This window comes from Ruditapes philippinarum, unplaced genomic scaffold (genome assembly GCF_026571515.1).
Source record: "Ruditapes philippinarum isolate M1 unplaced genomic scaffold, ASM2657151v2 ctg2729_1_1_1_1, whole genome shotgun sequence".
In the NCBI taxonomy this organism is placed as follows: Eukaryota; Metazoa; Mollusca; class Bivalvia; order Venerida; family Veneridae; genus Ruditapes; species Ruditapes philippinarum.
In genome coordinates, this window is record NW_026852876.1 from 178,309 (window position 1) to 198,258 (window position 19,950).

Sequence of the window (19,950 nt, forward strand, 5' to 3'; positions counted from 1 at the left end):
ATTAAAACCTTTGATGGTAGCTTATCGAGTAAGAAATGCAAACTATTTTATATGATAGTTACATTTTCTTATCAGAAATCAAGTAGATCTTCTTGCCTTCGATATTTTTTACTTTATCATTTGTTTAAATGTTTGCAAGAATGTAAATCAGGAATGAATTCCTACTTATAAATTTCAAAAAGAGCTCGATTAAAGAAAATTGTACTAGTCTAGATCTACATGTATCGTGATTTTTGACATTTTGGCGGGTAATGTAAATTATACGGTTGTGTTACTCGCACGTAATCGGAAGCTATTTAACGCTATGTAAAACACGGAGGTGTTACAAATGTGAGATCACATGACTGTTAGCGTACTTGGATACCACACTTGACTTGCCATAGGTGAAAGCAGGCGCGTGGATTACAACTGTGAAACTTAATTTAAAACCATTATGTCCTAGATGATGTCTTAAAGTTTGGAATTAACAATAAAAATGAGTAGTAGAATGAATGGATATTCGAGTGATCGAGAAAGACGTCCACCGTCTGAACAGGTGAGCCCTAGCGCACTGTCCAATTACGAACTGAAAGTAGAATTAGTAATTGGTTTTCGTGAGGAAAACTTTTTAACAAGTTTGAGTCTTTGAAATAGATAAAGTCTATAGAACCGGTTAGATTAGAATTTGTAACTTCTGTTTCACAGACATAATATTCTTTTTTTTTAAATATTATTTGACATTGGATAAACCAATACGGCAATAGTCTAAACAAAATTAATATCATGAACAGTTTAATATCATGAACAGTTGTTCACGAATATTATGAGTTTAAAAAAGATTTTCAACATGCAACATTTTTTTTCTTCATGACTTTTCAGACGGAAACATTGTAGATAACGTGTTTCAGTTAACATTAACAGTATATTGATAAATGGATTAATCATTTGCACCCACTAGTGTAAATTAAGTTATAAAATTGTGGTGGTTCCATTTTGATTGCACTGAGCACATATAGTATTATTTTTGAAAACCCAACAACAAAAAAACATCTGGTTATTCATTTATTTTTGGTTATTATTCTTAGCTTAAAACTTTGTAGATGTGATAATCATCACTTGGTAAATTTTGCTTGCATTCAACCACTCTAAAATCCTCTAAAATTGTGATTGCATTATAATTTCTTCTTTTGATACATTACAAGAAAATTATTCCAGTTTGAGAAAGGGTAAAACTAAAATTTCAGAGAATTTGTGGTTCTTCACAAAATCCGTCTTGAACAAGAAATGAACCGCATCAGATATGAAGGGATTTTTTTGGTAGCATTACGTTCTCATATGTACTATTGTAAGAAATTGAGTATGCCTTCATTTGGAGATTTGTTTCAACTTAGCTTAGGCCTATACCTATTTACATTTTCAATTTTCCTGCTTGTTTGATTATCATTATATTTTCATGTGTAAATTTTAAAGATTGTGGGTACGAGTCCCAGACTAGGCTGACTTACTATTACTGATTATGGTCGTGACAATAATTCTAGCTGCTACATGTATTTGAGTGGAATTGTTTCACTTAATTTCAGAGAATATGTTTTTGAGGTATATTAAACCTCAAGAATTATAAATCTTAACAACTTCTCACTTCAAGATACTGAAATATTATTTATTGATGTTACATTTGATACAAACAGATAATTTTTTTGCTTGAATTGTGAATTCCTGGCATATATATTATTAAATGATTTTCATATTTATGCATCAACTTTAAAAGAAATAAAGCTTTATTATTTTAATGTGCTTTGAAAAATTAAAACACATAATAAATTATTCATTGTCAAAAATGCATTAAAAATATTTTTGATTTTATTTTTGTAACATATATACCTCTATGCAATTTTGAAAAATAATGTGATACGTTGTCAAATATAAACAAAAGGGTATCTCAGGCATATCAAAACTTGATATGCAAAAATACCTGTATTGTTTTCGTGGTGTATTGTGTTTTAAGTGTTTCAGTCTGTAGAGTAAATAGCTACAAATTGACTAGTCTTAAAGTAAATAGGATTTCCAGTTCAATAAAAGATTAAACTATGTTTTCATTACAATTGTATTACGCTACGAAGAATTTGGTTTAAATATTTATCTGTAAACATTGACAAAACTAACAAAAAATTTGAACATTTATTTGTTTGATCCTCTTAAACGGTTTATGCAACTTAATATTTGATATCATAAAAAGAAAAGATATTTTGGCGTTGTTTAGGCAACCGTACACCTCTTGTCACACAAATCTGATATTATAAAAGCACACCGTTTTTTTTGTTGTGTGAAAGATTACTTTTATAACCTGTTTAAGTCTATTGTCACTATCTTTAATTTTAGTTAATAAATAGACATGTAGTGTAGTATCTATTGAATTCAGGAATGATTTAATGACATTTACATTTTCACATATCCTAATCTTTAATAAGAAAAGATCTAAGATTTAACATGTGAAGTCACACTGTACTTTGTATAATAGCCATTTAAGAGTCATTTTAAGGGTATTAGTAAAATATGAAAGACAAAATATGGAAGATGATAGACAAGTTTTTGAACTTAGAGGATCTTGAGTGTGTTTCATAATGATTTTTTTTAAAGTAATTTAAAACATAAAATTCTTGCTCGTTAATCTGATATAGCCGATATGAACTAGCTTCAATAGTTATATTTAAATACCCCCACAATGACTAAAATAGCACCAAAGACAGTGAACTCATTTGAGTTGTGTCATGACAAAACCAACATCATGGGTTTGCGACCAGCATGGATCCAACCAGCCTGTGCATCCCCGCAGTCTAATCAGGATCCATGCTGTTCACTTTCCAACTCTATTGCAAGTAGAGAAGCTGATAGCCAACAGCATGGATTCTGATCAAACTGCGCGGATGCGCAGGCTGGTCTGGATCCATGCTGGTCGCAAACCCATTATGTTGGTTTTGTCATGACACGGCTCATTTCATGACTGGCTCTAGTATATCAAGGATCATTTTTATTTGACTGTACTTTAAAATACACAGCCAAATGTTTTGATTTCTATTTACAATTATCAACAAAAGTACATTCAATGTGAGATCTTTTATAGTGAACATTTCAGTTATTGTGTGAATATACACATACACACACATCCAGTCTGTGAAATATAAGAAAAGAAAATGTTTGATTTACAATATTCTTTATCACATTTGTATGTCTGTGGCTATTGTTGACTTTTATGTGAAATTCATGACATAAATTAATGTAAGAATGTTATGATGTTTTATTTATATAAACTTTTATGTACAGGATATGACCATTTTATCAATGACAGGAAGTTCTCAATGCAAGCTGACTGTAAATGTATAAATAAACTATTTAGGAATCTTACTGTGATGTACTTCCTTGTGAACAAATGCCATTAAGATAATTTATTATATACTTTGAAATGAAATATTGAGAAATATTGATGAAATAAAATGCGTATTTTCATTTTCCGTATTTTCACTGTAAAAATTTATTTTTCACTGCAGTGAAACATATTTTCCGTATTTTCACTGGTGTCTTGCCGGACTACTTTCTTTTAAATTCTGCCAGTACTCAAAATTTAAGGGAAAGTCTTGCAAATTTTAATGTCCAGAAAGAGAAAAAATGTATATAATAAACAGAAAATTCAAGTTTTTTCTATAATACATGATTTATTTTCATCTTGTGGCATGAAAATTACCATATTTCACTCGTGGCTACCGCCACTCATGAAATATTTATTTTCATACCACTCGATGAAAATAAATCATGTATTTATAGAAAAAACTTGAATATCCTCTATGTATTAAATTTCCCCTTAAAGATTCATGCTAATTTTCATGAAAATTTTGAAAATGTATTTGAATGTATAATTATATAAATATTGTGAAGTAACCAAAAGGAAGCAATTTACACATTATCAATGGCACTAACAAACCATGTAAATTACCAAAAAGTGATCAAAATATGCATAATTAGCCTTTTACTGCATTAGTAACGCAGTAGAAATATAGTTGTAAATACTGAAAAATCAGTCAGTACTCGCACATAATGCTTACTTTTCCTTACATCTTAGTACATTTTTCTGAAGTTTGCTTTTATTGAAATATTTTGACTCATCTGGAGGCATGAAGCTTCAAGACAAAAGCTTTCCCTGAAGTAAACACTTCATTTGTTGAAAACATTTTATGATTTTTCAGTTTTTGTTGATTTTTCCGTTCTTTTTTGTAATGAATTTTCAGTTTTTTGTTATGGTTTTTTCAGTGGTTTTTCTTCAGTTTCTTCCCATGAAATGATTCATTGGTAGTTAAATTTTACCTGTACAAATCATGTGATTTTCTAAAATTATATAAACAAAAAATATTCTGTTTGACAAATAGGCATTGCATGCTTAAAGTACTTTAAATATTAGGTATGTTAGTGTAAAATAGTAATATGCAAATAAGTGGATTAAAATATTAAAAGATTATATTTTGTTTAAATTATTTCATTTTCTGTAAACATAGTTAGAAACATTTCAAGTGCTTTGAGTATTTACTGCTGTTTTGATGTCACTGTTTTGTATTAAATACTTTTTAATCTTAAATGTTTATCACATAATTATATAGAAATATGGAAGTCAACTTCATTTAAAACTGTTTATTTTATTCAAAAATACAATCAAAATTTTATGCATAATTATGTTAATCTTCCCTTTTTAGAAACATTTACAACAGCTTGTGTTTGAATGATTTTAAGTTTTAAACCTGTCAATATATTTATGAGAATTTTTCAAATATGTACTGACTGATAGATGTGCATGCTGATCTTGGCCTGCCCTGGTCAAATTGACAAAATCAGTTGCCACAATTAAGCTGGCTAAGAGTAGGAATTTACAACAATAATTCATAAACATCAATCTGAATCAATACCCTAAGCTTCATATTTTGATAATTATTATTCCCTGAAATTATTTATGTATTATTTATACTTGAAAATAAAAATATCTATTATTGAATTGCATATATATTAAGAAAATATGTCCAAACAAAATTTATTTTCCTTTTTTCCAAAAAAAGCTTATATTAAAAGAAATAAGAAATCACTTCTTGTAAACGTCAGGATACAAAATATTTACTTTAGAAAGGGCTTTGATTCTTTCTGTAACCCCTAGCAACCCAGCGGAAACTATCTACACTTGATTGAAAGCCTGTAAAGATGTAACAATAAGTTCCATTAATCATGTGTGGCTTATACTAGCCTGCAAGTATTGGTTGATGAAGTTATATATCAATAATTGTGTTAAAATTCCAGTTGAGCCCATTACATCTCTGATATAATGGAAGGAAAGAGTGCTATTCTGTCACTCAATCATATTGATTTGTAACTAAAGTCTTACAGATTAGGAGAGACATGTTCAATATAAGAATTTTGCTGTGAAGTTTAAGGTTTTAATTTTTTTAAAGGTTATACTCCCTATAAGTTTCTTAGTTGGAGCCTATAATTTTTACAGACATTCTGAATTTTTTAAATAAGAGGCCATTTTAAATGAATGTTGTTTTTTAAGGCCCTAACTAGGTGTCACTGTTAATTCATCCAGTAATTAGTGTGAGGGTGTTGGGGGTCCGATGATCCACCCTCATACTGTACATGTTTTTGCCCTCATACCTTACATCTATCTATCCTTATGTCTTATATTTATCCATCTTCATGCCTAACATCTATCCATTTTCATACCTTGCATCTATCCATCCCCATGCCTTACATCTATCCATCCTCATTCCTTACATCTATCCACCCTCATACCTTACATCTATCCATCCTCAAGCCTTATATCTATCAATCCTCAAGCCTTTAATCTATCCATCCTCAAGTATACATCTACCCATCCTCATACCTTACATCTATCCATCCTCAAGCCTTACATCTATCAATCCTCAAGCCTTTCATCTATCCATCCTCAAGCCTTACATCTATCCATCCTCACACCTTACATCTATCCACCCTCCTGCCTTACATCTATCCATCCTCCTGCCTTACATCTATCCATCCTCACACCTGACATCTATCCATCCTCAAGCCTTACATCTATCCATCCCCATACCTTACATCTATCCATCCTCCTGCCTTACATCTATCCATCCTCATACTTTACATCTATCCATCCTCATGTCTTACATCTATCCATCCTCATATATTACATCTATCCATCCTCATGTCTTACATCTATCCATTCTCATGCCTTACATCTATCCATCCTCATACCTTACAAGACTATCCATCCTCATACCTTACATCTATAAATTATTTATGAACCCTGAAGATGGCTAGGCTGTTCAGTAACCACACTGGTATCATAAAAGTTGATTTGCAGTTGATTACTTATTTTTTACTATATAAATTTATCTATTTAATCCAAGGCTTAAGACTTTTTGATTTTACAGGTTTTGTTTCATGGAATTTCTCCTTAAAGTTGCTAATGTTGACAGTTGTCAACCAAAACATGACAACCAGCTAGTAGTGGGGGATGTTTTATAATTCCAAAGGTGTACTGAATCATGTAAATAGGAAACAACTGCTTTATTTCTATGAAATTTCATGAAGTAACACTCTCGCTTAGGACCTGAAAAAATTATATATTCTTGCTTCACTAAAATTTATGAATTATTGTTACAAGTATCCTTGTTTCCATGACAGTGGCTCTCCCTTAAAAAATAAAAGGGCCGTACTACGATGAAGTCATTGTTTATCACCGTTAAATTGTCTTCCAAACAAATTCCCTTAATCTTAAAAGTTTAAGCCATGTAATCGAATACATTTGAAGTTTAAAGCGTACTTAAATTCCAGACTTTTATTTGGGTTACTGATTAAAACCGTATATCAGTTTATGTTCCCCCTTAAAAAATAGAACTGCAATATAGAAACATTGAATAGAGACAAATCAAAATGTGACAGTTGAAAGATTAACGGGTATCTTACAGATACGTTTTTTTTGGTTTATAATCAGAGTTGCCAAATACATCGGAGGCCATTTCCCTAAGTGTTTGACGTCTTTATGTTTAAATAGCAACGGTACGATATGTTGACACTGGTAGTGGGCTAGTTCAAACTTTCACTCGTTTTAAGAAAATATTGACAAAAGTTTTACTGAACCTGTTCAGAGTTTCTGATAAAACTGATAGGGATATTTAAACTGAAGTAGAGTGAGAGAAAAAAATTACGACAAATTTTAAGATTTTTTATTTCTTTCATTACAGAATGAAGAGCATGACAATGTTACTTATTGTTCTTATAAGTGTCAGTTTGATGAAATAATTAAAAACTTGTTTAACCCCCTAAATAGGTGTTTTAACTCATTCCCACATTTTTTGAATAAGGAAAAGTTTTTCATGTAATCAGATGTAATACTGAGTCAGTCTGCCCTCTAAGTTCAATAGGTGCATTAAGCTCAGTAGGGGAGTAGCCTCCATGGCTGAGTGGTTAAGGTTGTTGATTTGGAACTTGATTAATAACTGGTTAGTTATCCAGGAAAGCTGGTAAGGTGAGCTGATCATCAACTACCGGGATGTATGAGCAAAAAATTTTTTTTAAACCAGACAAATAATCAAACGGTTATGTATCAGACTCAGTAATTTAAGGAATTAAAACATACAATCCAATTTGATTGGACATCCATTGATATTTTAGTACAAAATTACTGATTGTTCTTTATAGAGAACAAACATCAGAAATGAGTCAATCATAGAAATTGTAGCTGAAATTTGTTTTTTGATTAGTTTTATTGGAAAAATGAATATTTTTCTGTTGAAATAAAGAGGATATTGAAATAACCAATGCTATTGATCAATTTCATTTCGGTATGCTTTGTAATGTTTAAGGGCCGATTAGATAATGTTTGTTGTTAATTAACACACTTTTGCATTTTCCTCTTTATTCGTAATGTTTTCAAATAGATAGTTAGGAAGCAAACAAATGAAATTGTATCAAATATATAACATGAAATCAGAGCCTTTCACCTCATGACACTATTTTATAATGAACACAATGTCCTCCCTGTGTATATATATTTTGTACACTTCCTTTGCCGTTGAAGAGTTGATTTAATATTTAAAGTATAGTGATACAGTTTTAAGATAGAGTTTGATCTTTATGGACCTGTAGAAACTTTCCATTTTATAATATTGAAAGAAAGTTCAATTAAATTTAAATTAGAAAATTATTGCTTGAAAATATAAGAATGAATTTTGATTTTTGTATAATCCAAGGACTGGTAAAAAGCAATTTAATTGCAATTGTATTACAACAGTTGATATAATGCACAAAGAATTTTCTACAACAGACTTTAACAATTTTGATACTGTGGAGGTAATTGGAGAAAAACAGTCTGTCAAAATATAAAATATCCATTTTAACTTTCTTTCATAAAGTAAAATGAAGAAGAAGTTGTTAACCTCAATGAGACACAAATTGTCAAGCTTGACATTTCTTTTGATTGGAAATTGCTTTCTTTTCTTATTTTTTGGATACAGTAACTCTTGAAAAACAATAAAAAATATCAACCATACGCATCCTTCCTTTAAGTTCATCAAAATTATTGAAACTGACCTTAAATTTTTGCTGTATGCAAGTCAATTTTAATGCTTGATGTTTTCATACTTTTTAGCCACTTCATACTTTTCAGGCACTGGGATATTAATTAATTAAACACTAGATTTTCAAATGCTTTTGCATACCTGCAAAGACTGGATCTACCCATGTGATCAGTGCAGACCAAAATTTAAACCGGCACACCTAGCGATCCATAGATTACTAGTCTGACGTGTTTTAATTACTCGGCCATGCTGCCATTATGATGAATGGTTTTGCCCAGATCGAAAGATGAACAAGTGCATTTATGATACACCATTTTTAGTATAGTAAGTTTTAATATAAAAAATGTCTTTTAATATTTAATTATTTTTTGTTATATACATGTATATATCTATTGCAGATGTCGGATCTTCACATTTACTTGGTGCCACCAGAAATTTGGAGAGAGAAATACCATAATGCATTAAACCAAAACATTAATGAAACAGTTTCCATAGGTTTTATCAGGTAAGTTAAATTTGTATGATTTAAAATTGTGGAAGAAATTATTCAAACATCTGTGACTAGTGTCAAAAGATGAGCCGGTGTCAGTTTTTGACACATTTTTTAAATATTTTTAACATATACTTGATAAAGTCACATGACAGATAGTTGGTCTTTAGACTTTTATCCTAAACTAGTTGCTTCTTATTGCATCTCAGTTTATAAACGTTTAAGTTATAAAACAACAGATTAAACATAAAAAAGAATAATTGAATTTATATTCAAATTTGAATTCTAATGTAAAACTATAATTTTATTCCATTAACGATAGCTTAATTCTACATGGAGCAATTGTTAAAGAGGCTGTTGCACCAGTAATATTTTTTCACAATTCAGATATATATCTGTAAAATAGAAATCTACTTCTTTCTTATGTCTGTTCACATAGCATCAGATTTAGCGCGGGGTTGCTGGTTGGATCCTTTGGTAAGGCGAAAATTCTCCGCTACAATTGATCTCAGGCATTGAGTCTAAATTTATATGTTATTTGTCTCTCACTGCTGATTCAGAAACCATGTGGGATTATCAGTCGTTTGTGGAGAAATTGGTAATTACGTTTGTGGAGAAATTGGTAATTACGTTTGTGTGGAGAAATTGGTAATTACGTTTGTGGAGAAATTGGTAATTACGTTTGTGGAGAAATTGGTAATTACGTTTGTGGAGAAATTGGTAATTACGTTTGTGGAGAAATTGGTAATAACTTGTTAGTTATCCAGGAAAGCCAGTTTGTTTGATTGACCATAACTAGATATTACCGTATAAAGCATGTTTAATTGGCGTAAAAGGCAGAAAAACAAATGAACGGTCTGTTTTTGATTTTTTATTTAAATTTCAATAAAGGGTCTCATGGGAAGCTATTAAGAGGACAATGATTAGGAATTTTATCATTAGATATTGACAATTAAATTCAGACTTTATCCCCTGGATTTATAATATTAAGCTGTATTGTCAGATAGAAGCAGTGAAGTAATACAACTTTTATCATATAAATGCCAGTAAATGACTTATAATGTGAATCTACCATCTTTCGAAAATTCTTACTCAAATTGATCTCGAAGATTTACTAGTTTGCTTTATGTTAAAATGGATTTGGTCACTTGATATATACCAAGCAATAGCTTATAGTGTGATAGATAACCAGGGCAACCATGATAATTAAAAGTTATTTTCCCCCATTTATTAGGTACTTGTAGATGAACCAGGTCTTATTTATAAGATCTTAAATGGCTGAGTTTAATGGGTTTTAAGAGATCTTGAGCAATTTTGTTTTGATTTTCTGTTTTTATTGAAACTTAGTATTTAGAGTTCAATTGAACACTATTTTAACTTGGTCATATAATAGTTCATTCAATTATCAATGACCTAATGGTGTGCCAAAGTTAAATCAAAATACTTCATTAAACAGATTTCACTGCAACATTGCCTTTTACTGTATGTTTTGTAATGGAGGAAGTGACCTTTCAAAATATTAAATTTTAAAGCAGCATGCCAACATTAAAATGTATTTAAAAGTAAAATGTTGTAAAGTGAACAAAGATATTAATTTATACATTGCAAACATTATTTACAATCCACGTAAATTATCAAAAAGAGGTCAAAATATTCAAAGTAGCTAGCCCATACTGCATTAGTAATGCAGTGCAATATGGTGTTAAATACTCCAAAATCAGTCATTTAAATCACACATAACATGTCAATCATGTTTAATCTTGAATCTTTTTACTTTTATTAAAATCTAAGTATATTTTTCCTCAAGTTTGATTGTCTTGAAAATTTTTGGCTAATCTGGAAGCATGCTGCTTTAAAATTTAATATTTTGAAAGGACTTCAGAGTAAAAGGAAAATCTTTTAATGTGTTGATTGATTTTCTTCCTGATAAATAAATTGATCAGATTTATGTCTAAATGGCTATCATTGCCTGCTTAATTTTTAAATGAACTTGTTCAACTCAAACCATTATTAATTCTATGGATATATCAAGATGAAAATATAAAAGTACAGAGCCAATGGTCAGATTGCATTGATGTGCAGGCTGGTTTGCTCTATACTGGTTGCAAATGCTGGTTATTTTCGGTTTCAGCAGATTAATTTGCGTTAAAATTAAAACTAACTAGAATGTTGCAATTGCTGCTCTATTTGATTGTTACATGATGTACAATGTAGTGAAACCCAGACAAGAACATATTATTATTATTAATCTATTTTTTTTGTAACTTTAGGTTTAATAAAACATTCATTAAATGGTTTCTCCCTTTTTTACTACAAATAGGAAAACTTTACAAGTTAGATTTAAGTTTGCGATCCTTTACTTTAGGAAAAGCAAAAAGTCGGTAGCTTTAAATTTTTGTGTATTATGTCGAACTTATGTCATTGAAAAACTTGTGTTGGTTTGTTAGTATTAAAGATTGTACAAGATCTCACAGCTATCTGATTTTTACTAAATGATCGGATCTTTTTCAAAACGCTCTAGATATTACCAGTGTGTTTGTATGGATATGATATCAATAAAAGATTAGACAATGTGTATACCGTTTCGTATTATGCATTACATATTAAAAGATAATCTTGCGTCGGCTTGGACATGGCCCAAATCTGTCAATAAAGCTATAATAGTCATGTTTCATTTGTTCAAAGTTCCAGTTCATTTAAGTGCTGTAAAATAGCAGCAGTTTGTAGCTGCAATATTGTTAATAAATATTATTTTTGTAATTTTATTAACCCCCTACATATATACCCCAAATAAAAACAAAACAAAAAACTTACAAGAAAAACTAAATCATTTTGTGCAAATTATTTGTTTGTTTGTTTGGTTGTTATGGCAATTTTTAAATGTTTAGTTTTAACTCAGCAGTTGGTCGACCTAACTGGTTTTCTTGAATAACTACCTGATATCCAGTTATTAGCAAGTTTTTCACAAAAGTCCAACTACTGGTACTTAAGCCCCACATGGTTTTTGGACCAGCTATCAGAGATTAAGGACTCAGTGTAACAAATAGATTGTTAGAAGAATTTCACCCGCACTTTTGGATCAAATCTGCAACCACTGGTTTACAAATCTCACTTTCCTATGAAATGAGCTAAGCAGATGAACTAAACATCATTTGTGAAATAACATGAGAATCAACTTTGCATAATTTAAAATCAGGACATCCATTAAGTTCCAAAATGTGGAAGTCAAAGACTGCAAAATGTCTGACATTGGAAGTCACTTTTTGTAGGTTTAAGATTTAAGAAAAGGGTTAGGGGCCAGTTACACTGACAGTCGGTCCCCAATCGGTCATATAATTTTAAATTTACTCGCTGTTATGATCGGTTGTCATGCGTGATTTTATTTCTGGTTTTCTGTGTAAACGGCCATCGGTGACAGAAAGCAAACTCAAACGGGAATGGGTCGATGATTAATTGCTGAAATACTTTTGGTTTTTATTGTTTGTAAATCGGAGCTAAATCGGGCGTAACGCTGATTAATCGGTGTTTGATAGCTAGTCATCAGTGGTTAAACACTTTCCGTCAGATATGGCCGGTGATTCATATTTGGTTATCTTTGTCCGATCGGCGATATCGGTGATTAAGAGCTTGCATATCTCCTGATATAGGTTGCCGTCGGTTATTTTTAAAATATTTTCACCGATCGAGAATTTTAAACGTGTTTAAAAATCCCAATCGGTAATTTTTCACCGATGAAACTTATCTTTCCCCAATAGCAGTTGATAGGTGGAAAACAGGTGACCAATAGGTGATATCGGTGTTAAATACGTTGTCATCGGTTCACTCCATAATTTGGCTAAAAAAACTACCGATCAATCACCGATGGCTCTGTGTAACTGGGGTGTTATATTTTAGAAGTTACATTAGCCAAATGACTCACAAACTTCCACTTATTGAAGCCCTGAAAATATTTTTTATACAATTTATCCATGTCTGACAGTTTTTCTTTATGGCCAAAAACCTGCATCATAGCATAATAATTGTTATTGTTTTTTTATTAACCATTAAGTAAACTTCTTTTAACCCTGTCTGTATAGTGGAGTCAGTAACAAGTTATTGAACTATTAAATTATTAATACCATAAACATGATTTATGTTATGATTTTTAAGCTGTTTTTTATATTAACTTTGAAAAAACAAATGACTTAAAGTGGAAGACTATATTATCTGATGTAAATCGTTCTAAGCATTTTCATTGCAAATAAGTTTCCAGTTTGTTGTCAGTGCATGCCTATTTTTAGAAATATATATAAGACCATAATATAAGACCAATATGTATGTAAGACCATAAGATAATTCAGCTGTCTTATGATCTAGCTGATGACTGTGCATGATTTTAACATTTTGATGTTGAAATATTTTAACCATTTGTCCACTGGCGCCAGCTGTTAAAATCCCCAATGCAACCAATCATTGCCTCTTATCATAAAACTCCTTGAGGTGCCTCTCTAATTATACGTTGGCCGGAAAAAATACATGCTATTGCAAACAGTTCAGCTGCAAAGTTGCATTTTAATACATGACATTCTTAGAAGAATTTAAGTAAAATGAAATTTATATCACACACCCGTGCCGATTTTGGCACTCTGTAAATTAGGGTATTGCATGGCCATGCATATATTTTGACAAACATAGAGTAAAGACCCGCTAAATGTTAGCGTTATACTATAGGCGCGTCAATGAAAAATGACTCTTATTTAACTTTAAACGATATTTATTTTGGGTATGTGGTAAATAGAATATTAAATTTGTGTAAGTTCATTACTGAATTTATTGCACTCGTTGAATAAAATAATATACTCGCCAGAGGCTCGCATATTATGATTTTATTCAACTTGTGCAATATTGCAGTATTCACAGAACTTACACTCATTCAATATCCTCTATTTGTGCCATTCTGGAAGAAATTCCTTCCTTATAAAATTTTTTAAAAGATATTTGTTAAACTTATGTAAAAAAAAGCCAGATTATCTGAAATTTCATAAAACTTTCCCCTTGAAAAACCATACAATAATCATTAATTCCTAATATTTGGGCGAGGGTTTGGTCATTTTATTCAGTAATGGTAATTGATCTGTTTTGTTTCAATAGTTTCATAGTACAATTATTTGAAGTATCAAATTTCAGTTTTCAATTGTTAATATTGACCTAATTTGGCGTTAAAAATGGATTTTTAAATTAAAGACATTTTTAAGCCTTGTTTTCCCATTGAGCTGGTACCTAAGGACCTCAAAATAATATTTATATCTATCTGTTTGAAAATGGATTTTTCTTTGTCATTCATAGCATTGATATTTTAATGGATTTGGTTTGATTGGCCTCCTTAAATAGTACAATTTTGCAAAATGACATTAATTTAACTGTGTCATTAAATGGGGAAAAATGTCATTTGATATTTGAATTTGTTAAATATCAGTTAAATACATGTATAAGTTAATTGTTTTTTGGGTGTTCTTTTTTTGAGAATAATAAATCTAAAGATTGGTAATTTTATATTTAATAGGCAATTATCTGATATTGATATCTATCAATGGATGAGAAGAACTTTTTGTGACTTTGTGGAGATTTAGTCTTAATTAAAATGTTAAAACAATTAGAAACTTCCTATGTACAAAAGATTGTACATTTTGTCATTGGCTGAAATCTGATTTGCTGCATGTAGTGAAGATTTGAAACTGACCAATGAGATGGAAGCACTATAATGAGGCTTGTTATATTAATTCAACAGCTATTCATCTAAAATTTGATAATAGAACTTTTGTTAAATGTGCATATTAAATATTAATAAAACTGAAGATAAAATCTGACTTATATCTTTAAAACTGAAGCCAATCCATGGGCACTACTTAAAGTAATACAAAATGGCAGTCTTTGACATTAAGTCAGATTGAATTGGAATATTTTGTCCGAAAAATTATGGTAAATCTGCTGTGCGTTGACTTAGGATGCATCTTATGACCCTACTAAAGGTAAAGTAAATATCATGGTAATCCGGGCTGGTTGTGCAAGTTATGCTGATGCAGTACTTGGTTAAAATAGGGGCTCATGAACACAGGTCAACAGTTAAATTTTTGATAATGCTTATTGTGGCAAGATGATTGATATGATATCCATCAATGCAGGATTAGTCCTATGTAGACACATGACCAAAACTACATTTAATCTGTGTAGAACAACACAGGACCATAGATTGGATGATGCAAGACAAATGTAAAAATAAGACAGTGTAAGAGTTTTCTGATTTAAGTCCTAGTAGGCAATTTGATATGTTCAAAACCCAGCTACTATAGTTTTTTTAAATGCAAAACTACAGTGTTGGCATGGCAGACTAGTTAATGTGTCAGACTTAAGTAATCTAAGGATTGCTGGCCGCATGGGTTCAAAACTCATCAGGGGCAAGCTGTTGTTTCCATGAGCAAGGAACTTTACACTCATTGCTTAGTACTGGTTGGTTCCAGGAACGAATTCAAAGGTGATTCATTAAGCTTATAGCTTCCAACACAATCAAACTGAAATAAATTAGTATAAACTAAATGCAAGACTTTGTAAGACATTATGCAGGTCTCTGTCAGGACTTGTTTTAATTTATAGTACATAACTGCCAGACAGACCTACCGTAAAATTCCTAATAAATGCCCCTCCCCTAATAAAGGCCCCCCCTAGGCTTTTTGATAAGGAAAACAATCTACTCATCAGTGCTGAACTCATAATTAAAGCCATCATTTTATTTAAATCATTCAGAATCCATTTTATTATATAGTAAACACAAATATGTATAATATGAACTTTAAAACCATAACACTTTTTAATGTTATTACCAACACTTGCTAACACTAAATGTATTTACAGTGATATTTTGATTCAGGAAAAACTGTGTTGTAATAATAGCACCCCTTTTGGAAAATGTTTAGCCCCCAGGGGCGTTTAATAGGAATTTTACGGTATTTTAGCAACAATGTGAGCATAGCTTCAGAAGGCAATCAAATTTAAATGATAGTCTTTAATTATAAACCATCTTAAACTGCATTATATAATACTTGACATACTAATCTTGGAATATTTGTTAATTTTCAGGTTGTTATCTTACATACAACAAATTTTCAAAAAAGATTGTATCATAGATAATGTTAGATTTTTTTAGTGTATTTTGTATATGACTTATATTTGATAGGGTTGATATTGGAATTCAGGACATAGTATGAAATGTTTTAAAATCCTCAGGGAGCCACTTTTGATGGGTTTCTTATTAAACCGGGAGATTTAGGATTAATGTTAAACTGTTCAGATTTGAAACAATTTGTTAAAACAGATCAATTGAATAACTTTAGGAAAGTATGTGGCCATTTTGTACTGAAAAAGAGTTTATATAAAGCATTTATAACATATTATTTAAACAGAATTTCAAATGTCAAGAAAGTATATACTAATGTGGAATAAACTGGAAAGTCATCTAACTTCACTGGATGATCAGACCTGTACAAAATATTCATAATTATATACCCTAAATATTTTATTGCAAAATTTTATTACATCTCATACTTTGACAAAGGTTTTAAAAATTGAGAATTTGCTCAGTTTATAATTGTACAATTTTGTATTATACAGTATAATAGCAGTACAATGATATAGCAGTACAGCAGCCCTCTGTTAAGCAAAAACCTCTTTACAACAACAGTATGAAATGATCCATAGAGAACCTTCACTTAGCAACAACCAAATCTTTCATCTCCCCCAGGTAGTTGCTTTACAGAGGTGGTCACTTTAAGTTTACTAGGTATATGGTTCTCTATATCATGTCACAAAGGTGCATGTTAAAGGGAGAGCAACGGTGAATTAAATCAGCTTCACAGTACCGTTGGGCAAGAATGTTGAGAAGTTTACGTGTTATTTATGTTAATTCAAATTGATTTTTTTCGGGCTTTGCGTTGCAGTCAGATATTACATAAATCTGTTTGTAAAACTCTTTTCAGACAGATTTACAGAGATTTGATTTGTCATTAGTCTAGAATGTTTTGATCTTTTTAACAAAGTGCATTTTAATGGTAACATTTGATTTTATAAATCCTAATGTTATGCAGAGGGTAAAGAGGAAGGATTAAAAGTATTTTAACACTCCTTGGACCTGTCGTAAGGTTGCGTCTAACCAGATTATCACGTTTCAAGCTATCCCTTCACCATTTAATCAACCTAGGGAAAGACGTGTTTTTTGTTGAAAATATTTTCGCTATTTGTTTTCTTATTTTCTGTTAATGTCGGTTTTTAACTTTTTTTAATCAAGTAAAATTTTTAGCTAACAATATTGTGACTTTTACTGAATTATGAGACTGAATAGAAAGATAAATAAAACAATTTTTTTTTTTAATTATAGGTGTTAGTCTCCATCAACATCATATTTGTGCAGCATATTGTCTTAAGACTTGTTTGTGATCACATGACATAGACTTATGGTAGATGATGTCATTCATGATAGAAATTATCATTATGACATCACTTTAATGCGACACTGTTTTACCTATTTTATTACTTTATAAATATCATGTAAATTATTATGCCCCAATTTAATGGGTTAGTGGATATCATAGATTGCCCTTGCAAGTCCTGCTCCGCTTATGTAATGTCCTGCTGTTATAGATTTGGTGCGAAGTCACATAACGTCTCTTTTACACGAAAACATTTTTAGCTCGACTATTCGATAAGAATAAGTAGAGCTATTGCAGTCACCCGAGCGTCGGCGTCGGCATCGGCGTAACCACTTATGTTAAAGTTTTTGTAATAGTTCAAATATTTTCAAAGTCCATAGACATATGGCTTTGAAACTTTGCACACTTGTTCACCATCATGACCCCAACCTGTAGACAGGAGGAGGTAACTCTATCAAGCATTTTGACAGAATTATGCCCCTTTTTCGACTTAGAATTTACGTTAAAGTTTTTGTAATAGTTCAAATATTTTCAAAGTCCATTGACATATGGCTTTAAAACTTTGCACACTTGTTCACCATCATGACCCCAACCTGTAGACAAGAGGAGGTAACTGTATCAAGCATTTTGACAGAATTATGCCCCTTTTTCGACTTAGAATTTACGTTAAAGTTTTTGTAATAGTTCAAATATTTTCAAAGTCCATTGACATATGGCTTTGAAACTTTGCACACTTGTTCAACATCATGACCCCAACTTGTAAACAGGAGGAGGTAACTCTATCAAGCATTTTGACAGAATTATGCCCCTTTTTCGACTTAGAATTTACGTTAAAGTTTTTGTAATAGTTCAAATATTTTCAAAGTCCATTGTCATATGGCTTTGAAACTTTGCACACTTGTTCACCATCATGACCCCAACCTGTAAACAGGAGGAGGTAACTGTATCAAGCATTTTGACAGAATTATGCCCCTTTTTCGACTTAGAATTTACGTTAAAGTTTTTGTAATAGTTCAAATATTTTCAAAGTCCATTAACATATGGCTTTGAAACTTTGCACACTTGTTCAACATCATGACCCCAACCTGTAAACAGGAGGAGGTAACTCTATCAAGCATTTTGACAGAATTATGCCCCTTTTTCGACTTAGAATTTACGTTAAAGTTTTTGTAATAGTTCAAATATTTTCAAAGTCCATTGTCATATGGCTTTGAAACTTTGCACACTTGTTCACCATCATGACCCCAACCTGTAAACAGGAGGAGGTAACTGTATCAAGCATTTTTTTTACTATCAAGCACTAAGAATAGTCGAGCGTTGCTGTCCTACCGACAGCTCTTGTTTATGTTATTAACATAATTTTGCTTCCCCATAATGTATGTAAGCATTTAGTGTAAATAAAGGAAACGAACCATACACAATGCCTTATTTACTCATGATCACCTCCTCATATCCTGCTGTTATATGCTCTGTTGGTCCATAGACTGATATTATAGAATGTGGGGCCCTCAATGTCTTATAATGATGATTATTTCTATATTTTTCTTTAACAAACAGAAATTCATACCCTTATCATATGTCTGCTGGGGGTATGAATTACTGAATATTAGCTGCACTGTTAAATTCTGTAAATTATAAGTTCAAATGTATTAATAATTGTTACCTGGCCACTGTAAACAAAAATCAATAATTTGTAGCCTGTCATATAAGTTACTTCACAGCACTGTTTCCAGCATGTTAATAATTTCAGGGGTAGCATATGTGTCTGATAAAAAGGCTCTTTAAGTTTTACTTTGATAAATGACTGGCACTAGAAGAAAGGTGTTTATGATTCCACCATGTTGCCATAAATTGACTTTTTTTAGCTTTTAATTTATGCTTTGATCGCTTTCGAGCATAATGAAAAGTGAATTATAAGACTTTACCAGTTGCAGTTTGTTAGCTTTTTTATTTTTTTCTCCTTTTCCAATTGATTTAAAGGCATCGAGAACTGCTGAAATTATGTTTGAATAGGGATTAAAGACAAATAGTTGGGAAAATATCCTTTAGTTCAGTACAAATATTATGTTTTTGATGATTATTGATCCAAACTTTACCATTGATAGCAACTAATATATGATTCCATGAATTTTTTTTAATTTTCAATTCACATTTGAGAAATGAGAAAATTTTCATAATATCACTTTTGCTGGAACAAAATTTTTACAATACAATTTTAATTAGAAATTGATTTGTGCATTGGGTATCAAAATGTTTGAATATTTTAAATGTTTGAAGTGGATTGATTTTGTATAGGAATGGTCGGTAATGTATTACCGGGGAAACAATTGCACAGATACATCATCAGGCTGCCATGATCAAATATACATGATATAACAATACATTCTGTTAGTCTGCTGCAATTATGTCATAT

General features: G+C 31.0%; 1 protein-coding gene across 7 annotated transcripts in view; it reads left to right on the forward strand.

Annotated features, from left to right (window-relative positions):
- Window positions 1–204: 204 nt before the first annotated feature.
- The window catches only part of LOC132727355 (spermatogenesis-associated protein 1-like), a 65,456-nt gene continuing 45,710 nt past the window's right edge, over window positions 205–19,950 (forward strand). For 2 of the 7 annotated variants that reach the window (XM_060712794.1, XM_060712844.1), the window contains exons 1-2: window positions 205–535; window positions 8,987–9,093. In XM_060712794.1, the coding sequence (XP_060568777.1) occupies window positions 476–535; window positions 8,987–9,093 (167 nt within the window). In that variant the 5' untranslated portion in view covers window positions 205–475. The remainder of the gene's footprint in view (window positions 536–8,986; window positions 9,094–19,950) is intronic. The other 5 variants (XM_060712803.1, XM_060712852.1, XM_060712827.1 and 2 more) reach the window with 4 other exon arrangements.